Below are 12,047 nucleotides of genomic sequence, written 5' to 3'. Positions count from 1 at the left end.
AAGTTTATTCTTAGCCTTTTTTTTCCCCTCTGATCGTACTGGGTTTTCACCATTTTTCTCAATTTGTAAGAATCTCTTTAACTGACTGCAGTAGATAGCTCTATTTATTGGTTAATCTCATCCTCATGGGGCATATGCTAACTTCCTTCTTCAGGTAATTCAGCTTTCTTGTCTCTCTGAGATCTCGGAACTAATAAATAGCACTCATGGATTTTCCAGTAAGTGGCTGTGTGTGTTTCCGCTTCAGATGACCCGATGTGAATTTTTTTTTTCTGCTAAGTTTGTCAAGCATTTTGCAGAAGAGTTCTGAGCTAATTCATGGTTATAACTCTAAATTCTCTTGCACAGCAATACTCAAGTGCTTTGTTGTTTTTTTTTCAGAGCTTGTCAAGCCAATTGTAACACATGATTAAACTCTAAAGTAATACCTATGCTCTGTCATAATCTGCAGCTTTAGTTAGTATGTTCTGTTCGTAAGTAGCACGTACATGAAGTCTCCACTAAGCTGCACACTTGAAGTTCTCCAACTGTCTCCAATTACGTATTTAATGGAAAAACATCTACCTTCTTTGTGTTCCTTATGTTGAACCTAGTGCTGTTAGTCTTAGTTTTAATTTGGAAAAGCTTGAAGCTTCTTCAGTGATGCAGCCTTCTATTATGCCTCACATACAGGGCATCTTTACTGTTAGATGTAGCTGCTGAGGGCTAGGCTTACAGCTTCAGGAATCTGTGGTAAGTGGAAGCAAACATAAGGTCTTTGATAAGGTTTGTGGAATGTAACACTGAGGCAGAATTTTTCTGGCTAGGGCCTTAATGGATATTTATTAAGCTGGAAGGCTTAATTTGCTTTATAAATTTAATTTTCAAAGTATTACGAGAATTATACATGTCTTCCTGGAACTTGCTTGATTTTCTCCTGTGAATTCTGTAGATTTCTTGTCATTGAAATGATAACATCAAGAATGAAACTTCTTTTTTATTTTAATATATACAGAATGTTAGTCTGGTTCCTTGTTTTACTTTTGGCATACCTTATCTGTTCAGTTCACAGGAACTGCCAGTGACGCGTGCTTTTTATTGAATAGGGTCAAAAAGAAATGGCATTAGTGGATAGATGCTGTTTTGTTTGGAGGTGGAATACGTTTTCAAGAGTTCCTCATTTACTTGGCTCCTAACACCTGTGCACGGCACTCAGTCTGGAGGTGGTAACAAACTCAGGCAGCAGCAGCCTGCAGCATTCCACACTGCCCTGTTGTCTCTGCCTTACAGTAGTGTTTGTGAGGTAAAGGGTGATACGTACAGCATCAGGTGTACACATGCTGGGGAAGTGGACATTTGTCAATGTGTGCATCTGTAACTGCGCGTTATTGGGCTCTTGTGCTTAAATATCACTGCAGCAATGTGTTAATTTTAAAGGTGCATTCTATCACTATTAAGTCTAGAAACTTTCTCACAATAAAATATCATGGGATAATTTCGCTAGAGTTGAAAGCTAGTAGTAAATAACTGTCTTATTATGGCCTGCATTTAGAAGTTTCTCTATAACACGTGATAACATCATAACAGATGATACATATCACGTCTGTCTTATGTTATAATATTCATAAAGAATGAAGCACAAATGAGCTTTTAGTAATGTTCTAAACCAAAGGTGGTTTTTTTGTTTATTACCTTTGGGTTGTTTTTTTTTTTGCTGTTGTGTTTTTGTTTTGTTGATTTTTACAATTGAGCATCTAAAGCCCTGACTCCTTTTCAAGTAGAAATTTACTCATTTGCTGCAGGAATACGTAACTCCAAGGAAAAATTTCAAGTCAGTCTTTAAAATAATATAACTGTTCATTGAAAAATGATAATGGCAAGACGTATACATATTTAAACCCTGGTTAATTCTCATGACAGAAAACAGTTTGTAGAACATAAAGGAAGTTAGCCACTCTAATTTGCATGTTAGGAGGTACCAGGAAAAAAATTAGTGGAAACCTGCAGATGCTAAACTGTGCAGAGGGACTTCATCATGAAATGGAAAAACAAATGAAAAGTAAAGAAATGAAAGTGTGTGTGTGTGTGTATGTGTGTGTGTGTGTATCATAAACGTATAAAAATATATAATAGTGTTATGTAAACTACGTATATGGATTGAAAATATATTATTTAATCAAATTATATTTTAAATATTATTGAAAGGAATTATTATGAAACAACAAAGTATATCCATTTTATGGTGTTTCTATTTTGTTCTGTCTTATGTTCCTGTAAGGATCTTGGATGATCTTTGAGAAATTTGCAGGAGTATTAGGTTAAAGAGGATCTAATGCCTGGCTTTTAATCTCTTCTAGATCACTTGTAGCCAACCTTGCCGCTGCTAATTGCTACAAGAAGGAAAAGCATCTTGATTTGGAGAAGAACTGGAAGTTGGTGGAAAAAGCCAAAGTTTATTACATAGCAGTAAGTTCAGCTTCTTCCAAATTATGAAAGTTTGACTTATGGCATTAAGAGATTTAAACAACAGCCATGCCTATCGCATGGATTTAGAATGATTTCTTATAAACATGAAAGAAAATATCTGCTCCAATTTTGTCATAGCACGATTTCTTTAAATTTAAATGTAAAAACATTAAAGAATCATGTAGTTGTGTGCTTTTTTGAATTAGTGGGAAAAATTGTAACAACTGAATATATTTTCAGAGCTTTTGTAGTCGTGCATCAAATTTACATTTCACATTTTCTTGTAAATTGTTGTGAAGGATGCACAAATGATGTAGAAAAACACTATTAGCATAATTATTCACTGCAAACAGTTTGAGCTTATTTGTGTGAACAATCTTAATTGCTATTTATTCCATAGCAATTACTATGGCACCTTTATAACTCAATATTTCAGAAACAATGATTGTGATAAACCTCTTGAATTTGGATAGTGGTGTAAACTAGTTTTAATGATGAAATCTTATTTCTGAAATAAAGAGATTTTAAGTATAGGACATTAGTAAATTCACAGTATTTATTTATTTGCCATTCTAGAATGAATCAAGCCAGATTATTGCATTTGTTTAAATTACATTTTGTGTAAACAGAAGCAGTGGATTTGTTTTCATTTTGCTCTCAAGTTGATATGATTGATCAAAATTAACAAACGTAAAACATCTATGACAGATTAAAACCTCATAATGTGCATGTAATATATGGATTCTGTATGACAGCTGCTTCCAGTCCGCTACCTGAGCTATGTGGGAACAGCTGGTAAGAAGTGTAAAAAATTGATTATCCAAGAGGAACAAGTTCATTGAAAATACAGTTATTTCTTTTAGCTAGTGTTAATGTCTCCTACAGCCTGTTAGTTTGCACTGCTGTAGGCTCTACATGGTTGTTATTGATTCTTGTATACGGCCAAGACTGCCCCTTTATAAACTGTCAAAAAATACTTATAACCTTCTCAGTATACAAAGAATATACATCCTGCTGCTGCTGCCATATGCTGCAGTTCATGGAAAAAAACAACAACAACAACAAAAAAAAACCATTAATGCTTTGCTCATTTTTTATTTCTGTTTTTTAAGTGTTCTATGCCTATTTTTCGATAATTATTCCTCATACAGTTCCAAATGCTGCACTTAGCAATTAATACTACTGGGTAAAAGATAATGGAAATCTAAAAGTATAGTTAAATGTAGAAAAACGAATGTTACCTGAAGAACCATTAGCATGCTGCCCAAAGCTTTTATTTACTATTTTTTATTACTGTGTTTATATATAATTACTACTCAAATTATCGGTATATGATTTGAAAAAATAAATAAATAAACTTGGTGGAGATGCTTTAGGAAAGTGAGAAAAATTACACAAAGTGAAAATAAGTTTCTGGATTTTTGTTGTTTTTTTTTTTTTTTCCCCCGTAAGATATAACTTTGATTTTATTTTAGTTCCAAGGCCAGCCTACTGTATTCTATCCATTTGGTCCCTTTAATTTTGACCGAGTAATGCTTTCTACTGATTTTTATATGTATTAAAAGTGTTTTTTGTTTTTTTCTTTTTTTTTGGGGGGGGGGTGATATCCTGCCTTTTGACTAAGAGATTTGGAATTATTGTATTAGATGGAAAATAAAATCCAGAATGTACATGTATTAGTGGGTAAATAACACCTAAGTGCTAATATATTAAGTATTTGCTAAAATGACTTCATATTAAGAAAACATCTGCTTGCAAGAGGATATCTGCTGGGTGAAGAACCTGGTTCACACCAGTAGCAATTGCACTCAAGGCTGGGCTCATTTAAGAGAGTTCTAGGACAGTGTTATCACTTCAGATTACAGATGGCACATGTGCCTTAACTTAAATAAAGGAGACAACATGTAGGGCTGAACGTTTTTTTTTCCTTTAACTTCTTTACTCACAGGTTTGTAGTGGTCGATGGGATTAAACAAATCCCCATCATGAACAATTAGCACTCCTGCTGCTCTTTCAGTCATTAATTTGCTCACTGTTGTGTCTGTCTACACTTGAGTCTTGTTACCTCTTCTGGCTCTGCGCTGTGCTTACGTTGCTTTTTATTTCCGTCTCTCTATCCAAGCATCACCTATTTCCTGGATTGCATTACTGTATGTGTTAGTGACAGATAATTTTTCTGGAAATCCTTGTTCTGAGATTATCAAACAATCTATTTTCTTGGCAGAGTAGGCCAGTTGCTGCTTTAGGACAAGTCTGAGATATCCTGTGGTCATCTGTATGTGCTTGCTAGGATAGATAATATGCTTTTCAATGCAGCTTTCAGCAGAATGGCCCTCAGATGAAACTTAGCTCTGAAATGTAATCAATTCACAGAGGGGGTAGGTACAAAGGAAAAGATAGTGAACCCATGACAGAGCCCTTAAAGACAACTTCTGTTACCATGAATGAACACAATACCTTTATTTTAGCCATCTGGTAATCGGATCCGGCAGACAAATTGGAGAAAGACAGCAAAGAATAGAACCCTGTAAATCACAGATAGAAGCAAAATGCAGAAAGATTGCCCCAGCTTATGCAAAACCAGTAAACTTTAAAAGTGTTTTTTAATCCCTTAAAATTAGTTGGTGTTGTATCTTTTAAGATAGATTATGTATACTGTCAAACCACATGCGATTTCTTTCCCTTTTCCAGATATTATTCATATACTTGCAGTAATTTCTGCCATTGACACTGTATCTTCTGATCTGTCAAATTCATTTCGTTGTGGATCAACTAGCTGTACTGCTGGTGCCTGATTAGAATTCGCTGCTAGGGATTTTATGTAGTTCCTACTGGGCCTAGAAAATCTTTTCCTAGACATTTCCCCTACTTCAGAATAAATTGAAGGTTATGATGGCACTAAGCATTGTTGTTCTGATTCTGAAATTGTGAATGGTACACAGCCTGGCATAAAAATAATCTCAAGTTGTGTTTTGTGTGTGATTTTTATATAAATAAATCGCTTGGTAAAGGTTACCTAAGATAGCAGAAAAACTAAGGAGAATTTTAGTTGTTGTCTTTTGACTCCAATTAGCGCCTCTGTGTTAGTAAGAAATTTGGCACTTGTCATTTCATAACAGGAAGAAAATGGAAAAGGAGAGAATGCATTCCTCTATAAAAAAAATGCTGCACTTAACCTTGTGAAACGTTCTCAGCAACAAATGATACTGCTTTATTATACAGACAGATGAATTTTAACTTTCTGTCTGTATTTGAGCCCTATTGTTGTAAATGCAGTGCTTCTGGATCTATTTTGTTCTTGTTCCAGTTAGTCATCCTTACTTCTCCCAGTTATTTAGCTTTACTCAAACCTGCATTTGTTTAATACTTGCATGTGAAGTCATTAGATGCGTGAAACACTCCCACTGACTGCTGTGGTGGCTTCCCCAAATCAATCAGATCTTTACAGGAAACCAACCAGATTGTCTGCTGGTGAAAGATGTGATTTTTTTAATACAAAGTAAAATAGTAGGTTTTTGGTTATAGACTGTATTCTGTGGCTACGGTTTATATACAAAAAAATTGATGTTTGTGTATATGTTTATATGTGATGTGTCTCAAAGGTTTTTTGGTAGTATCTACGTACACTTTGATATGGCTATGGCGCTGATGATGTTCATGCTCCTCTAAGTTCATGGAAGGGGCTTGGGATTGTTCCTGCACTTCATTGTTTGCATTATGTTCACTTCTGTTTGCTTTTTGCATTTACAATGCCTGAGAACCAGTTTCTGTGCTAGCTGTTGTAGGTAAAGACTAGAGGAGCAATTAAACGTCCTAAGACTTATTTCTAGGCAGCTGAATTTTGGGCTGCTCCCTTTCCATATTGTCCTACAATATTTTACTCAGAGAAGGCAATGCTTTCATTCAGTCATCTTCATGTGGGCTGTTGTTATTTCACAATCTGTAAAAGTTTAAACCATTGTTTTTTACTACTTTTGTGCGGCAAATAATAGAAATTTCTCAATAGTGATGTCTTTCAATTGCACGGCACTGAGTATAAAATGTTGTAATACCAGTTAGATTTATTTGCCTGCAGTTAAATTACATCCACCACCTTCAGCATCTCTTTTGTGTTTTCAGAGTTAATGGCAAGTGTAGTTTAACTTACGTTAATGATATTTCTGATCAAGACCATGTATTCTGGTCTCAGGCTATGTTTCACATAGGGAATATTAGGAATAGCAACATGTGATAATGAACTCAACATAGCACTGCTGGAGTATAAGTTTTTAAACCTCCAAGCACTCTGGTATGTTTCAGCAAATACTGTGGTATTTTTATATTTATTTTCTTTTAATACTTAAGCGCTTATCTAAGCAGAGAGATACTGTGGTGGTGTAGTGGGCTTGATGGCAGAATTATCTGGTTTCAACACGAGTCTGTCAAAACATAAGCTCAATGTCAGCAATGTGTAGCAAAGCTTAAATAACATTTTACTGTATTTTACATGGGTTTTGGCTACTCTACTTGAGAAAAAATACTGATTATTACAACAATGTAAGTATAAATGAAATTTCTTTTGTGCTGTCTCCTCCTTTCAGAGGCATGTTCAATGAAGGCATTTTTATTGTAATTTACTGCTATGATGAGTATGATAATTTACAACGGATTGTGATTTCTTTTTTTTCTTTGAAATGTGCTGGGTCTGTTGTGCATCATGGGAAATGGGGGAGACAGACACTGGCAGGAATCAAAATATCCCATGAAAAGTCATTTGTTTGAATAACGCCACAATAGCTTTTTTTTTTTTTTTTTTACACCATTGATAACTTTTGCTGTATTGCTCTGGCATCAGAATGTATGTCATTTGACATGCAAAACTGTTTCTCACAATAATGAATTGGTTTCATGGCCAGGAAAATGCACAGTTCTGAATGTCTTACTTTGCCATAAAGATGAAGCTGCATCTAGCAAGTTAGTTGGGTCATCATTTACTGGCCTCTCAGATATCACTGCCTTTCTGAAAATCACCATCTTGAGGAATTGCGTTTGCTGGGAGTTACAGATGTGTGACAAATTTAGAAAGAGAAATTGATAAGATTCTCTGTCTAAGCAGGAAGTAAATCTGCCAATTTTCTCCTAAAACATATACGGGGAAGAAAATAATTTTGCATAAATACAGAAATTCCCAGGTTTTAGTTACTGATCTAAATGGAAAAAAAAGCCCACAAACCTTTGTTTCCCTACTGATGATAGTTTATGTCATTCTGTGATGTATTTAGAGTTTGATGTGCCTTATACCACCATTTCAAGTGTGACTGCTCATGCATGGATGGTTTTCTCAGTGTTTTCTCAAGTAACTTGGGAAACTGAATTTAGAAATTGATTTTTGTTTTTTGCATACTTTGCTCTTCAGAATGTCATTGCTTTAAGACGGACACAGGTACTTCATGGAGAATAGTGCAAAATGAGCTTACAAGACAGATTGTACTTCCTTTCAGATAGTAGAAAATTAACGAGAATCTGTTTAACATAGTAAAAATATTTCTTTCTGTATGTTCACCTCTGTTACTAATTACATTTATTTAAATGAAGAATAAATGTTTCATCTCCTGTCATTCTCCTCCTACCCCAGTAGCCTTTAAATTGCAGATAAACTTCTTCAGCACAGTAATTAGTGACGCTCAGTCATTGCTCCTTTTATCATGTGATTTTATTTTATTTTTTTTAGAAGAATGCATTATTAGAGCACTTACACAGCCAGCCCCGCTGCAACAGCCAGGCGGCAATAGCAGTGCCATTTTTCACAAAGAAAATGTTGAACAGGAGCCAAACGTTTGGTGGCAGAGTCTGTTGCTAGGAAATCAAGTTCCTGAGGCGATTAATGACAAAGCAAGCAGTAACAAGAAGGCAGAATTACAGATTTAAAAGAGAGGGAGAAAAAAAGTGGTTGGTGTTATAATTACCCAAAGAAATTCGTACTCATTAAATTGGCTGTTTTTATGATTGACTTTAATTGGAGGTTAGTTCAGATATTTAGCTCCTTTCCCACCCCTTTAAACACACACATGCACATAATCTGCAGAACTGCAGACTTGTTTTTCTAAGCATTGAGAGGAGCTTGCCCTGTAATTTGATCCCCACTGACAGATGCATTTTCTATGCTGCCATTTTGAATTAACCTATTGTGCAACAATTTTCCTTAGCTCTGTTGAATAAAACATCAAGTCTTATTACCTCAGATGGATTTGATAGAGTAAAAGAATGTACTTCTAGCTGAAGTAGACTATTTGCAATGAGTTCAGTGATTTGAACTCTGCCAACAAGCTCCAATAATTTGTGATGTATACTTAAAGAACGAAGGAGAGAAGAGCCACGTGGGGGGTCTTTTGGGCTGTGTGAAGTTGAAACGCAAAGCTCGCAGTAATATTGTTGTTTGTGCTGAGGTTATTCCCTGAGATCAAGCCATTTTAAATAAAGCATGTTAACTAAGATTTCTCCTATTAATCAGGTCGGTTTTGAACTGGAGCTTCTCTTGCTCTTGGTGGTTATCCAAGCTGTCAGGCTACTGGAGGAGTAGGAAAATAAAAATCAATTCCTCTCTCCCCAAACCCTAATGGTTGGATTCTCCCTGTGAGGCTTCTTTTGTGAAATTTTCCCACCTAAATTAAAGCTGAATAACTGATATCTTAAGATAATTTTTCATTCCAAGTAATGTGCATGTTTTATGGTGAGGTAAGAACAGGCTTTCACCTTCCTCAGTTTTCTCCCCAATTAGAAATATTTACCCGGTTGGTTCAACAGAATTTTGGCACGGAAATGGGGAGGAGTCTGACCTGACATTTAAATCCTGTCATGTTTCATCGATCACTTTTGAGACAATATTCCCTCCTTGCAGCAAGTGGTAAACAAGGAAATATCCTTTTGCAGCACCTGTAAGTGAACATACAGAAGCTGAACTGTAAAAGCTAAATAATGCCTCTGCTCTACAAATTCCTAATCAAACAGCGAAACAAAAGAGCCACGCATATTCCATCCAACAATACACACATTACTAATCAGATGCCAATGCAAGCTGTCTGCTTTGTTAAATACCCAGGTTCCCTGAGGCAAGAAGACAGCTGCTATAACTACTATGAAATTTGGTAGCTCAATCTATTTTTGCTACCCTTGGGCTATCAAGCTACTGTTAATTCAGACCACCCGAATTGGTACACTTTAGGGATTTTTTACAAAGTGTTTGTAATTAAAATGATAAAACATCATTATTACGCTGAAGATGTTGTGTGTGCTTTGCATTTGACAGATACCTACAGAGATAAACCCAGCATGTAATTTTCATTGACATAATGCTTGTGATTGCATTAGCCTTTTAAAAGTATATTGCTTTTTAGGGAAAAAATGAAGGGGGAGGGCATGCTTTTACTCCATTAGCAGAATTTGTAAATCTGCTGAAACGCTGAATCGGGCTGTTGACGGTGTCTGGTGAGGCGGTGCAGTGGTGTGGGCAGGCAGCGGTGCCAGCTCTGTTGCTGTGGTCAGGGATCTGCCAGCTCCCCGGTGACTGCCTGTAGGAACACCCAGCCCCCTGCGTATGTAGTCTGGGCAGGCTTAACACACTATTTAAATGTAAATGTAAAAGGGAAGCCTCCAGACTCAAAGGGGTGAGGTGAGCCAATTTGAGGGGCGATCTTTACTGGAGGTCCTCTTGCATGTCAGAATTTATTAGATGCCATCTTTACGAGAGCAAGAGAATATTTGTCCGTTCCTACGTCAGCTTTGTTAGAGCAAAATCTCAAAACTAAAGCACCATCAAATCTAGAAGTTAGAAGCCCAGAATGAAGCAGTATTGGTTCTGTTTTGAATTATTCTTGTTTTCATTATTTCTGTGGTAAGGTTGAAGAAAAATGGTATTCAATTTAGGATTGTTCTACAGACTAGACTGTAAGCAACTGTTGCTTTTTTTGATTGATCCAAAATCTATAGTAAGTTGGTCGTTATCACTCTGTATACCATTGATTGAAATTTAGGATTCCACCTACCTTCCAAAGGAGCTGGTTACTTTAGTGCATGGATGCATCATAGACTGCGTAACCCCAGAGTGTGTGTTCTTTGTGTCTCCATCATGTGCTGCCATGTGAAAAACAACACCTGTGTATAAACCAGCAGTTGTGTTCTTTTACATGAAGAAAATGTTTTTGTGTGTGAAAACCGTGTGTGTATATGTACAACTTGAGAGCTGAGCCGAACTATTTAAGGTAGCCTACTACTTGATCTGAATTTGAAATTGCAGTTTCATTTAGCATTTGCATGTGTAATAGCAATAGTGCCATTGTTTAAACACAAATCTTTTATTTTCTGCAGAAAGTTATTATTGATTTTTTGATAACAGAAAACAAAAATACATCCTTTGGAAATGGGGGGAAGTACTGACAATGTATTTCCAGTTGATTTTATATGTAATGTGCAATATTTTCAGTACTCTGTTATCATTTACATTGAAGTTTTAAGCCATGATGTATTTTCTTCACTTTGAAATGAGTGCTCTAAAATGATCACATTTGTGCTTGTTATTTGAGGCAGCAGCTTTTGCACTCAAATTTTAGGAACTTTAAAATATGTAGTATTAGGTCATTCATATATTGCTTCTTTTTAGCTAACAAACCGTACCATACAGAATGGCTTCCTTCTGCATTGTGGATCAAAGGTGTTTTAAAAATAGCAAGGGTCACAAGCAAGGATAGAAACCTAAAGACCCCCTTTTGATTTTACAAATAACAATTACCTTAAGAAGTGACATTATTTTTACAGCACAGCTTATCCATATGCTAAATATTTGTATCAATTAGATTTTAAGGTACTACCTTGTGCATGTCAGCTGTGTACTAGGGAAAGAAATGCATTTCCCAAAAATATTTGCCTATGGGTTTTCAGTGATTACATGTTAAGCACAAGTTAATAGATTGACGTTGAGACTAGGCTTTCTATAACCTTGCTGTAGGTTCTTTTGCTCTTGAAAAGGCAGGAGGGCTGAGTCCAGCCAGTCTTATTTGTTTTCAGGTTCATTTGAAAAAGGAATTGACTGATTCCAGCATTTGAAAGAAGCTCCAAGTCCTAATGGCCTTTGTGCAAAGGAAGAAAAAGACCTGCCCAATTTCTCAGGGAAGATCCGCTTTTGTTGAGATATTTGTGATGTTTGAGTTGTTGGGGTTTCTTTGTTTGTTTGTTTGACTGTTTATTTTAAAAGAATGGAACCATAAAGAAAGGGCCGGTCAGATTTTTTGATCCTTTTAGTTGTTGGTGTAATGCCCAATCAGCAATGCACTGCATCGCCTGTGGATCAGGCTGAGTTGGTACAAGGATAGAAGATCCGTTTTTTTCTCTTTTTTTCCTTTTCTTACTTTAAATAAACTTAAGGACATACTAAATTCCATAAATGAGTAGTAAGTGGTGTTTTGAAACAACTTTCTAAAATGGTTGTACAAATAGAGGTAGATACCGTTGTTATCTGAGACATACCCAGACCATCATGGTAGCAGATAAGGCCTGATAATCCTTGCAAAGATTTGACTTAACCAAAAGCCGAGGGCATTCAGATTTTGTCCACAAAAGAAGGATTTTGC

At 35.9% G+C, this 12,047-nt stretch overlaps 2 protein-coding genes across 19 annotated transcripts in view; one reads left to right on the top strand and one right to left on the bottom strand.

Moving 5' to 3' along the window:
- Positions 1 to 12,047, bottom strand: part of LOC125693507 (calcium/calmodulin-dependent protein kinase type II subunit gamma) — a 761,290-nt gene that overhangs the window by 433,843 nt on the left and 315,400 nt on the right. The window lies entirely within an intron of this gene.
- The window catches only part of ADK (adenosine kinase), a 268,987-nt gene that overhangs the window by 122,651 nt on the left and 134,289 nt on the right, over positions 1 to 12,047 (top strand). For both annotated transcript variants that reach the window (XM_048945591.1, XM_048945592.1), the window contains exon 6: positions 2,337 to 2,445. In XM_048945591.1, coding sequence (XP_048801548.1) covers positions 2,337 to 2,445 — 109 coding nt within the window. The remainder of the gene's footprint in view (positions 1 to 2,336; positions 2,446 to 12,047) is intronic.

This window comes from Lagopus muta, chromosome 5 (assembly GCF_023343835.1).
Source record: "Lagopus muta isolate bLagMut1 chromosome 5, bLagMut1 primary, whole genome shotgun sequence".
Classification (NCBI taxonomy): domain Eukaryota; kingdom Metazoa; phylum Chordata; class Aves; order Galliformes; family Phasianidae; genus Lagopus; species Lagopus muta.
This window is presented reverse-complemented; position numbering and strand designations above follow the sequence as displayed.